This window comes from Notolepis coatsorum (assembly GCF_963971535.1).
Source record: "Notolepis coatsorum genome assembly, chromosome: 19".
NCBI lineage: Eukaryota > Metazoa > Chordata > Actinopteri > Aulopiformes > Paralepididae > Notolepis > Notolepis coatsorum.
Window position 1 is genome coordinate 85,936,101 of NC_140183.1, and position 13,530 is coordinate 85,949,630.

At 41.0% G+C, this 13,530-nt stretch overlaps 1 protein-coding gene across 12 annotated transcripts in view; it reads right to left on the reverse strand.

The window, feature by feature from the left end:
- Nucleotides 1–362: 362 nt before the first annotated feature.
- Nucleotides 363–13,530, reverse strand: part of arnt (aryl hydrocarbon receptor nuclear translocator) — a 61,701-nt gene continuing 48,533 nt past the window's right edge. For all 12 annotated transcript variants that reach the window (XM_084336208.1, XM_084336207.1, XM_084336215.1 and 9 more), the window contains one exon: nt 363–2,543. In XM_084336208.1, coding sequence (XP_084192334.1) covers nt 2,460–2,543 — 84 coding nt within the window. In that variant the 3' untranslated portion in view covers nt 363–2,459. The remainder of the gene's footprint in view (nt 2,544–13,530) is intronic.

Sequence of the window (13,530 nt, forward strand, 5' to 3'; positions counted from 1 at the left end):
TTAGCCACAAAACTAATGCAAAGTCAATGGGGGTCATGCTCCGGTCTGTACAAGCCCCGAAATCAATATTGAAACCTACTCCACAGTGCACTCCAAATATATTTCAGCATAGTTTTCAGGGCTTCTACAGGCAGGAGCATGACCCCATTTGGGATAACTAGCAGAGTTGTGGGTATCCAGTATGAACAAGGGCTACGGCTCAAATTCTTAATTAACCGTGGCTTTAACCCATTATAAAATGCATGATTCTAATGTACTATATTACTAACTAGTTTAACATCAGTACCAATTGCTATAAACAACCATAGAAAATAAACAATATGTATACAACCTAAAAAACAAAAACAGACTCAAGCTTTTGACAATATAACAATTTAATACAAAAAACAAACATTTCTCTTTCTCTCATTTAGCATTTCATATACAGTATATTTATATATTTGTGTTTCTATGTGTGATATAAACTGCAGTTCACATCATTGTAAAAACCTGGATACTGGACAACCAAAGAGGTTAAAAACCAAAATACCACCCTTTAAAAAAAACAGGAAACTATTGACATGAGTTTACATACAATTTACATGTGTCGGCATGATTGTGTGCAAGTGAGGTACACAGATATAATCAACCATATTGTAATAAAAAAAGGGTCAAATTAAAACAATTACATACTTAAAATGTCAAAGGTTTTATCATCTTTAAAAGCATAATCTTTCATCCCATCCAACTTCCATCACTCTTCCATACTACAAACATACCAAAAACAGATTGTAGAATATGCGACACAATCTTGTTGGGATCTTGTTGGCAACCGTTCAAAGATCAAATATCTGTACCTCACACAGGTGCAGGCAACACATGGAGAAAAAGATCATTAGCAACTTCTCTCTTGAAGAACATGACATTATTTCAGCTCTATTCATTCCATTTTTATCCTTAATACAACCCTGATTAAACCATTAATAAAATACCAATTAAACAATGACGATGGAGAGGGTTCCAAAAACAAGAACCAATCAAATGCCTGAAATTACAAACATTTCTTGGGAAACAAATCCAAATCCAACCAAAACACTAACTACGGTGTCTTTCCGTTTTAAAATAACAATCATCAAGATAAAAACATTTAGGACAACAATAAAGAATGGCTTTAAAAGTACATAATTCCTGCTTGTTAATTATTGCTTTTATGATTTCTTTTCTTCTTCTTCTTTTACAAAAAGAACATGTTTTGACTCTGAATATTTAAAAAAACAAACGAAAAAAGAAAAGCCCACACTTGGAACAGTGAGAGGAGGAAGATTGTGAGTCAACAGAGGAAGACGGAAACCAAGCAAGTCAGCAACCCAATGATTGTTGTGTTCCAAGTCAAGATCGATACCGTATGCACACATTTAAAAACACACAATCTACGGCAAAGGTCTTCTGTATATAGAATGTAATGTATATGATTCAACAAGGGGACTCACACAATTGTAACCGACACCATGCATAGTCTCTTTTTGCCAAATAAGATTGTTCATTGAACACCATCTCCACACGTCCCCTGGGGAATCATCTTTTTCCATACGTGAATAGAAATGTGTTCCTCAGTATAAATCTGCACAACGTCGAAAGCGCTCTTTGAAAGGAGCGGCGTGTGTATTCTGACATGCGTATAGGCATGCGGTTGAACTCTAAAAAGCTACGACGGTGAAGCATGTGTGTTCCGACATGCGTATACCCATGCTGTTCAACTCTAAAAAGCTATGACTGAAGTACGGAGGAGGACAGTGAAGTATGGAGGACACAAGACAGAGGTGCTTTGCGTGCGATAGCTCCAAGTGTAAAAAAAAAAAAAACACCAAAGTTGTATATCCCCTGGATTACCTGAGAGTTTAAAATCAATGATTAGAGTGATCCACCTGTGCGCTATAGGGATCGACAGCATGACACAGCTCTTCATCAATGCCTGAGCAATAGCCAGAGTATAAAGAGAATTCCAAAAATCGAAAAGGCCTTGTGCGTGTAATTGTGTCAAGTCATTATGTCCTTCGATGCCAGAGTGTAAGGAGTGTTCTACTGCAGTCGATCCATACGCTCTACTTGTGTGATTGTGCGCTTACTACAACATAAAAACACAACATATTCTACAACATCATGAGCTGTTGAGCTTTGGGCAGTGCTGGGTAAAGAAGTGTTCTCTTACAATGGCTTGAATATAGATAGACCAGTCTTCTCTTCTAATTGTCAGTAGCAATTCCTTGATTTTCCTCCCCCGTCTGTAGTCAAGTATGTCCCTCCATCTTTAACTGGCTTGTGGCAGTGCAATCTAAGCCATGCTAGGCAAGGGGGGGGGGGGGGGGGCAGTAATTGCAAAGACAAAAGAGGAGCCAAAGAGCTAAGAGTGAGAAAGAGTGAGGGAGAGAAAGAGAGGAGAGGGCGAGGAGTCAATGTGCAGAGGAGTCTTCTTGACTGGGTCACTCGTTGAAAGAAGGGTAGATGGGAATCTCAAAGTCATCGTTGTTGAAGCCAGCAGGCTGGTCCAGCATAGACAGCACATCCTAGAGAGAGAGAGAGAGAGAGAGAGTGGAATGGAGAGTTATTGCTGATGGTTCTGAATCTGGGACTTTCTTTCTATTTAAAAAAGGTAGATGGCTACAAATGGCAGTCTCACAAAGCTGCCGCGACATCAGGTGGGCCATGTGAGGGATCACTCATGTAAAGCCATAGCGTGGATGCCGTCTAGCCATTACCCTCCTGTAATACTATCGCCTGAGTTTCCCACGCTGAATTATTGCGGTACACGCATTACAAAAACCTTTGTTAAGCACACATTTTCGGTGGGATTTTTTATAAACTTTGGACCTGTACTACATAAGACTTCAGTTCAGACTATGGAACCGTTGTGTTCTCCAGCTCCTACCTCTCAGCTGGAACCCAAAAACAGGCATCTGGCAACAAGTCAACACAAAAGTAAGGAGCAAATATTTTACGTCAGTGTGTTCAAACCTGTTTCTCTATTACATCAGCACTCAAAGTGATGTTACCTTTCAAAAGAGACCAGACTGATGCATGTGCTATAAGTATAAAGTATAATAAATCGCAAATTACTTAAGAGCGCTTACTTTGATCTTTAATGTTATGTGGCGACATTGATCCACCATGTCAATCAGTCTACATTTGTTTTACATTTATTATTATTATTATTATAACAAACTAATGCAGGGTCATAATATCTAGTGGCCCAATCTTGCCATGGTAGTGGAGTCTGCTCGTCTCAGACAGTGATGTCTGTTCCAGAGAGCGCTCTGTCCATGGTGCTGAACTGAGTGACACATGGTGACAGACATTGGGCCTCATTCAACGATACGCTCTTATTATTTTTCTTTTTTTTTATCCACTTTTTCTCCCATTTTCTATATTTTTCTCCCATCCCAATTTCGTATCATCCAATTCAACCCTCCCCTGTTTCTTGCCTCCCACAAGCCGGCTGCAATGTGGACTAAGTCATACATAGCACAAGTCCCCTCCGGTACTTGAGGTAACAGCAGTCGCATCTTTTCTTTTTTTTTAAAACTTCATTTTTTAGCGTTTATCGCTTTTTCTGGTCAAGCATGACCGACAGAAACAGGTTGAATGGGATATAGATCAGGGGAAGACACTGAGAAAATACGGCGAGTCCGGGAGTCGAACTCGTGTACCCCAGATCCGTGACGAGCACGGTTGTCCCCGACGCCGAAATAGCGCTGAGATACGCGGTGAGCTACGGGAGCTCCCCGCAGTCGCATCTTTTCACCTGCGCAGCTCGATCTCTGAGTGGCGAGGAGTAACGCGTGGGAGGCTCACGCTGCCCCCGACACTTCCTGATTCTACTGCGCAGGCGCACCAACCGACCTGTAGGAGTCGCTGTCCACAACGCCCGATCCCCACCCATCAGTTTCCCACCCCCTAATACGGCCAATGTGTATTAGTACGGACGACCAGCTAAACTGAAAGCAATGTGGAGCGCTGGGCTCGAACAGGCGAGCCCAGCGTCTCCAGTATTCGTGGCGAGCGCCTTGCCCACTACGCCACGTAGCTGCCCACGCTCTTATTATTTTTCTTATATTCTTTCTTACCCGTCTGTTGAGAGAAAAATAAGAAAAGCCACCGCCACGTTCATCAAGCTGTTCTTAAAGTCCAAATCCGTTCTTACCCAGATGTGTTGAATGATGAATCCCACCCGTTCTTACATTTAAATGCACGTTCGCGCTCTATTCATTTGCATACAGACACGCCTCACCTGCTCCTTATAAGTCGAATGAGGCGTCTGCAAAACAGCTCGAGAGGTTCGGCATTGCATGCTGATACATTCAACAGGATAAGTAAACGGCTTAGCGAGGCAGCCTTAGCGCACGTCCGAGCGCACACACACATGTCACGACTCAGTGCATGTGTGTGTGTATGTTCCTGTGGGTCGCTCATCGTGTGTGTGCGTGTTAATCTGATGACAAATAAAAATGACGAAATAAATCGTTCCAGCAATGTAGACTTTGTCAATACTGAACTACGTCTACTGCACACTTGTCAAGAACCAATGGTGCAGTAGGTTGGAAAATACTCTCTGAAAGGTCCCTGTGGCTAAAACCCTGAGTGCGCTCAGAACTTGTAGGTGTGGAGCAGAGAGGAGAGGAGAGTAGGGATGTCCCGATCCGATCACGTGATCGGCGCCGATCACGTGCTTTTCAGAGGATCGGGATCGGGGAAAAATAAAAAATAAAAATCGGCAGTCAATTTCTTTCTTTATTTTTTTATTCAACAAACATGACCATGTCCACGTCTTAAACTCATACGGAGGCCTTGGTTTTGGTTTTAAATTACATATAATATATCATCATTAATGTATTTATTGTCACACAGAGCAGAATAATTGTCCACAACAAACACATTCCCTTTAATTTACACCGTTGCAACAAACACATTCCCTTTAATTTAGACCTACACGCTCACATCACAACACGTCGCTCCCGAAACACGGTTATCCACTGACTTGAGCAGCTAGACAAATGTCAGAGGTTTGGAACTAAGCATTTTAAAATAGAAAGTCAAGCCAGTCCAACAGCCACTTTGTTTGCAAGGAGGACATTCCGCGTGGAGGAAAAACTCATGAAGCAGCAGGCTGGAGGCGAAGTTTTCAGACTAACTTTTCACCTGGAGGATAACGTCAATTATTTGCTGTGACTGAGGATTATAGTCAGCGTTTCAGACCAGAATGGAGCAAATCATTACGTAAGTCGAACACTGAATGTATACTAATGTGCAAACATATATTGAAACTTTTAATATTTCTCATATGAAGCACATTTCTCAGGGTGAATGTAATAACAAGAGCCTCCGCGCTCGCGCACCTCGAGGGACTATCTAGTATTAGGCAACAGAGGGGCTTGTCTTGCTCCGCCAGTTTATGACAAAAATGCGTCAAAATTGATTACTAATGTGAAAGATCGGATCGGGAACGATCGGGAACGGTAGATATTTAAAATCACATGATCGGGATCGGATCGGGAGCAAAAAAAGGCAATCGGGACATCCCTAGAGGAGAGGTTGTAAATATGCGTGCAATATATAATCCATTTCAGAAGCAGAATGCACGCAATAAGTTATAATAATAATAATAATAATTATTATTATTGAAAGGTTCTGGGTTTATAAAGTCGTATTTGGGGGTATTTGGGGGCAATTGACCAATGGTTTGCTTTCAACCCATGAACTCCTTCCCTCACCTTTTTATATATTATTATTATTTATTTTCTCTACTAAAACTGTATTGTATTGTTTGTTTTGTAAAGTGTCTTTGAGCATTAGGAAAAGCGTTATATAAATGTATTATGTATTATTATGAATGGTAGGCTTTTTTAAATGTTTCTCATCTGGGTAAGAGTGCTCTCGAAAAGCAAAAATAAGAAAACATTGCTGAATCCCAGGTAAGAACAAAATAAGAAGAAATGCTAGTTAACACTTTAATCGCCATGGGTTAAATTCATAATTTACCATCCCTCGCCAGCTCTATTTGTCTATGGAGAAGTTCCCCTTCTTTGCAGGGCTATAACTTTTTAAATTCTATTGCTAAATTGCCATTATTATGGCCCATTCAATGTCCTATATGTATTGTTCAGGGTGTAGCAACGTTAAACTTTTTCATTCACATATTCATACTAAAATATGGTCTAAAGTATAAGTATGTTATCGTTTTCTGCAGCTTTCTTCAGAACGTGATTTATAGCCCTAAATGCATTATATTGATGATCAAATACAGTTTGGTAGGAATCTGTGCGAGATAAAAAGTTTCAACTGGACGTACTTCTAGAAGTTTCTACGCATCATCTGATGTTGACCGGATGGGCGGGGGATCGTTTATAATTCCGTTGGCAGCGTTAGATGATTCATCCAGAGTGGGTCATATGTTCATCAGATCAGTTAGTATAGAATACGTTAGAAAATAACGCTGAATCTTACCGTGGCTTCCTCGCGCCGCTGGCAGATGAGCGTGGAACAGATTTTTTTCTATTATGGGATGTAGAAATGCCCGATCCATTTCCAGGATATAATAGTATATACGTCCAAATAACGTTGTTTATTGAGTTAGGGCGAGCGATCTATTATCCAGTGTTTCAAGATGGAGTCGCGGGAGCTATAGCGAGTGGCCGGACCACATATGGATGAGTACTACCGGTTCAAAGGTTAATATCCGGTTGGCGATCTGCCGATCGGCCACCAGATGGCGCTCTTGAACCGCTAGAGAGTTGAGAGGAGATCAGCAGTGTGTCTCAGGGCTCCGGAAAGGAAATATGATTTCGATGACAGATTTTTGAAATATTGACATCAAAGACGAGTTACGGCGTCTTCGGCAGAATGAGCATGGCTCGGAATGACGTGAAAACTCGTCCGCGGTGATCATAGTGTTAAGAACGAAATCTGTTCTTATATCGCTTTGTGAATGAGGCCCATTGGCGTCTATGCTTTTACCAACGTGTTCGTGTTTCCGGGTTCCCGTTTTGCGCTCCGATTGGCCACTGACCTACGCTAGTACGCCCCCCTCATAGACACGTCCGGTTCTGTGCTTTTGTTTTGAGCTGACGCTAGTTTTCAACAGAGCGACACACACAGTGCAGCTTCACAGGCAGCCGGTGATGAGGAGGAGGAAGAGCTGTGGATTTAATCGGCAGGAGAGAGAGAGAGAGAGAGCTCAAAGCCGTATATAATATAATAGCCCCGTGGTGCGGTCAGAGGCTGCTCAAACTACCTGTGTTGTAATAAATTAATTGATTGATGTTTAACTTGTCCGTGTGTGTGTCCAGTCCTTTCGACTAGCAAAGCATAGACGCAAACGGGTATGCTATGGAACAATATGGGCTTGGGTTTTCAGAAAAAGGCCAAACATCCTCTCTTACCATGACGATTAAAAAGCCTCCATAATTTAGTGTAGTATTCCCATGGCATGGTGCTGAGCTGCAGCCAGCTAGCATTGATGCTATCCAATGCTAACAACATTAGCTAAATAGCTTACCAACTGAGGTAAACGTTAAATACAGACAACGTTTGCTAGGGCGGCTACGTGGTGCAGTGGGCTAGGCGCTCACCACGAATACTGGAGACGCTGGGTTCGCCTGTTCGAGCCCAGCGCTCCACATTGCTTTCAGTTTAGCTGGTCGTCCGTACTAATACACATTGGCCGTATTAGGGGGTGAGAAACTGATGGGTGGGGATCGGGCATTGTGGACAGCGTCTCCTACAGGTCGGTTGGTGCGCCTGCGCAGTAGAATCAGGAAGCGATGGGGGCGGCGCCCCTCCAAAGCGCAGACCCCTGAAAGATCGTGCCGCGCAGGTGAAAATATGCGACTGCTGTTACCTCGAGTATCGGAGGGGACTTGTGCTATGTATGACTTAGTCCACATTGCAGCCGGCTTGTGGGAGGCAAGAAACAGCGTTCGAGACAGGGGAGGGTTGAATTGGATGATACGAAATTGGGATGGGAGAAAAATAGAAAATGGGAGAAAAAGTGGATAAAAAAAAAATACAACGTTTGCTACAATTACAGTGGTATCCTGAGGTAACGTTAAATACAGACAACGTTTGCCTGTGGTTAAAACTAACTGGCTCTTTATAGTAGGGATGCACCGATACGACTTTTTCAGTCCCGATACCGATACCTGGGTTTGGGTATCGGTCAATACCAATATATATTTTGTTTAAGAATTGTAAAGGATCACAAGTGTGTTTTATATTTTAATAATTTTTTTATCCACTTTCTCATTTTCTATTTTTCTCCCATCCCAATTTCATGTATCCAATTCTCCCCTCCCCTGTCTTGAACGTTGCTCTGTCACATCTTTTCGCCTGACAGCGCGGACTCTCATTGGCGAGGTGTAACGCATGGGAGGCTCACACTAGCCTCGCCACTTCCTGTCTCTGCTGTGCAGGCGTCTCCCAACCTGTCCACAACGTCCAATCCCCACCCATCGACTTCCACCCACTGACTCTGCCAAATGAGCCAGTACGACGGCCGGCCCAAGCCGAAAGCAATGCTGAGACTGGGATTCGATACCGGAGTCTCTTGCATTGGTGACGAGCGCAATCTCCGCTACGCCACCCAGTCGCTGTTTTTGATTTGTTGTAAACAAAGACAGAAAATAAACTTCATTCATTCAATTAATAAACTGTACGCCTCACTGTGTGGAAGAGACTGGGATCATTATTTTGTGCAAGGCAACATCAGGCTTGACTTAAAACATTACTTTCCTAACTTAGTGAAACTAAATGTAACAAATTAACACATAGATATAAATGTACTGAATGGTTATTTCTTTATTTATTATTATTTTTTAATTATAAAAAAAACTAAATCCAATCTTTAAAAAAAAAAAAATTACTGATATCGGCGGCCGATACCGATACCAATATCGGAGCATCCCTACTTTATAGTCACATCCATGTATAAAAAGCCTGTGGTTAAAACTAACTGGCTCTTTATAGTATAGTCACATCCAGGGGAGGAAACTAACTTTTTGGCTCACCAGCCAACTGGCGAGTAGATGATTTTTTTTTACCAGCCAAACTGATTTGTTTACCAGCCAAAAATAAAATCGCTAATTGTGATAATTACTTCTTTGTATGTCTTCGTCTAAATTGATTTTCAATCATAGTAATAATCACACCGTGTCTCTACTCGTTAAAATATTTATTAGCATAAAACATGAATAAGTGTCTCTACTCTCCACAATATTAGCATACAACATGTATTAATCACACTGTCTCTACTCTTCAAAATATTAGGATATCACATATTAACATGAAAGAGGGAACTATTCAGGACTGGGTTGGGCTGAACTGGGCAGTGAAAGATGCTGGACTGGGTTGGACTGAGTTGGGCAGTGAAAGAACCAAGCATTTCACTGTAATGTAATAGCTAAATAAAACAACTTGACTTGTTACATTTGCACTCTGGTTGTATGCCAAATGTATTCTGGTTGTACTGTACTTGTGCTGTAAGATGACGCTAGGGGTTCAGCAGGTGTATTCTGAATGACTAGTATGACAACATCACCGTTGTGAAGGGCATATGGGCGAGTGGTGATATGGGGGGAAACCCGGTAATAATAAAAATGTCACTCGGCTGCATTTAAGCAAAGCCGCTCAGTATAGTCCACTATGTTGAACGCGCGTTATGGTAGCTTGTTACATGCTAGGTAACTAGCCGGCTAATGCTGGTTGACTTGTCATTCTCATCCGACTCGAAGGAGACGCGTCGCATGCTGTTGTTCGCCCCCCATGTCAGACCGCACTGATATCCGAAAGAGACGACTCTACATGCAATTATTTTCATCCACTGATGTGTTTTTGTCTAAGTTTGTCTACGTTGTCAAGCCGGTGGCAGGAGTCTGTAGGTCCGCGCGCAGTGATCTGTCCACTTGCCCTAGATGGGCGGCATCTTCTAGAAAATGAGTGTTCATTGGAGGAGCTTAGAGCGCATCTGTACAACGATGATGTTCATTGGTTATGGTTGGATTATTATGAGGCGCAAATGGGAGGAATCAAGGGGGGAGTCAGAGTTCGGCTTGTGCCAGTGAGCGAATCAGCAGATTGCAGAATGATTTTTTTGTTTTGTTTTGTAATTACTAGTACTCGCCAGACTGGCGAGTGCTCTTCATGAATTACTCGCCAAACGTAAAAAATACTCGCAATTGGCGACTAAAGTGGCCTAATTTCCTCCCCTGGTCACATCCATGTACAGAGAGCCTGTGGTTAAAACTAACTGGCTCTTTATAGTATAGTCACATCCATGTATAAAGAGCCTGTGGTTAAAACTAACTGGCTCTTTATAGTCACATCCATGTACAGAGAGCCTGTGGTTAATAGTCCAGTCATTATAGTCAGAATTAGGCTAAACCTAGGACAAATTGCAACATTAGCAAACTCAACTGATTTTGTATCCTCAATATGTCTTTAGTGAGAGAAAAAAAGTCCCAAGGAATCCCATCATGGGAAATGTGTTTTTTTTTCAATGTTTTGTTACCCCTATAGTCCAGTCATTATAGACCAGAATTAGGCTAAACCTAGGACAAATTGCAACATTAGCAAACTCAACTGATTTTGTATCCTCAATATGTCTTTAGTGAGAGAAAAAAAGTCCCAAGGAATCCCATCATGGGAAATGTGTTTTTTTTCAATGTACTTGATTGCTGGCAGGATCACTGACGACACTGTCTTTCAGAGATTGTGACGCGTTCAAATTTTGAGGTAGCTCAAAAGTAAAGATACCATTTGATTCTAGACAACCTCGGGTTTCCAATGAGACCAACCATGTCATGTTACCTCATTGGAAAGGGGGCTACATACCTAATTATTCAAAGTTAAGACGATTTTTTGGGGAGGGAAATATGGCCATCACCATTTTTCAAATGGTCCCTTGGCCTTCTACCTCAATATATGTTAATGGAAATGGGTTACATGGGTACCTACAAGCCTCCCCTATACAGACATACCAAATTTATGTTAAGCCCATGTAGTTTTGTGCAAGAATCATGTAGTGTTTTGCATGCTGTACAAATATGTAGTTTCCGCCTATTATAAAACCCCCCATCTCCATGGACCTATCCCCACGGACATAAACCCTTGAGCCCCATCCTCATGGACTGAGCTCCACAGAGCCTATCTACTAATATTCCAAGAAGAAAAAAATTTCTTTATCAAATGTTTTGATTAGTTCTGGCGTGTATGCTAATTGGTGCATATCAAATAAGATAATGTATGATTTGCATGAGTAAACAGAATAATTCAATGAAGTTGTGATTGACTTTTTTTCTTGTCTTTGTGTGTGTAATCAGCTTGTGAGTTTTTATAGTGATATCTAAAAGTAAAATTTTCACCACTATGTTATAACAGGCATTTTTCGATATGAATATATATAGGTCGTTTTCAAAACTTTCCCATGATGGGATTCCTTGGGACTTTTTTTCCCTCACTAAGGACATAATGAGGATACAAAATCAGTTGAGTTTGCTACTGTTGCAATTTGTCCTAGGTTTTTTCATATAATGACTGGACTATAAAACTAACTGGCTCTTTATAGTATAGTCACATCCATGTACAGAGAGCCTGTGGTTAAAACGAACTGGCTCTTTATAGTATAGTCACATCCATGTACAGAGAGCCTGTGGTTAAAACGAACTGGCTCTTTATAGTATAGTCACATCCATGTACAGAGAGCCTGTGGTTAAAACGAACTGGCTCTTTATAGTATAGTCACATCCATGTACAGAGAGCCTGTGGTTAAAACGAAATGGCTCTTTATAGTATAGTCACATCCATGTACAGAGAGCCTGTGGTTAAAACGAACTGGCTCTTTATAGTATAGTCACATCCATGTACAGAGAGCCTGTGGTTAAAACTAACTGGCTCTTTATAGTATAGTCACATCCATGTACAGAGAGCCTGTGGTTAAAACTAACTGGCTCTTTATAGTATAGTCACATCCATGTATAAAGAGCCTGTGGTTAAAACTAACTGGCTCTTTATAGTATAGTCACATCCATGTATAAAGAGGCTGCAGTTAAAACTAACCGTCTCTCTTGAATATATATGTGGTCGATGTACACATTTGTTCAAAGACCTTTGATACTAAAATATTCAACCATCCACATACAGGTGAAAATGATAACATCAAGGAATTCAATTGCACAGCGACACACGTTATAACTAGGGATGGGCATTTTAAAGAAAAATCCAGATCGATTGATCGCATGCTATACTAGAGGGATCGTGTATTACTCGTGGAGGGGGAAAAAACTCAAATGTAAAAAAATTAAATAGAATATTTTTTTCTTATTTCTTTTATTTTATTAAAACTTCATTTTGTTCATTCACGTATATGTTTAATGAAACCAACAAACAGTTATAATCTTACACATACATGTGAAACTAATATGTAAAAAAAGGTAATTTTTTTCTTCATAAAAATTATTAATAATTTAACACTTTCAGCGCCAGGGGTTGCTATGGGCGTTGGGTCGTTGTGTGCCAGCGCTCTGTTCCCGTGTTTGCAGTGCTAAACCTATATTAAATATTACAGCTATGGATCTAATAACAATGTCGATTGTCAGTGAGTTTCTTCTAGTCAACATGCAAAAAACAGATACATTTTTTCATCCATACATTTCCGTTTTATACCATGGTGAATATGAGTATAGTTTTAGAGTGATCCTGTGTAATCCCAGGAAACTCCGGCAAACAGCGCTTTACTGCATTTCATTATAAATCGTGCCATTTCTCACCTGGATCAAGAATCATTCTGAAATCAACGCTAGATTATCGGTATTATGTTTCATCATGCATGCACGAAAGGGGGGGGGTTTCTATGCTTCGAGCGCCACCAACTGCATACATTACACAGTACATTAGACACCCGTTGCGATTGCGGGAAAAAAAATCATCGGATCAACGCAAGATTGATAACATATAGTCCTTACCTCGTCTATGATGTACTGCAAAAAGAATAATCCAATTATCTGATCGCCATTCCAAATATTGATTGCGGTCGTGTGTCCAACGTTATCCACCAAAACACATGAACAGGCGGTGCTCGAGTGTCCCCAATCCATGTGTTATAAACGTTACTCATGCCTGAGAAGAAAAACCTGGACCGGACTTCTTAGATCGACGTACAGCCCAAGCCAGAGCAATACCGGCCGCAAGGCGTTAGGTGGCGGTATTGCCTGTTTGCGATCTCAGAGCCATTCCCAATGATAACATCAGGCTGGATGGATGAATTATGAATAGATATAGCAAATAAAATAAATAACTATTAAAAACTATTGAACCGAATGGGGCTTAAACAAGACTCTCTATGCTCCTTGTGTCTAAGAGGTGATATAGGTACATTTATGCATATGTATTGGGAATTCCCCCGTTAAGATATTCTGGGAAGAAGTCACTACGCAATTATCAGAATTTTTATTTCTGAACATACCTGTAATGCCTTCTGTATTGTTGTTGAATGATGTTTCTCAGTTA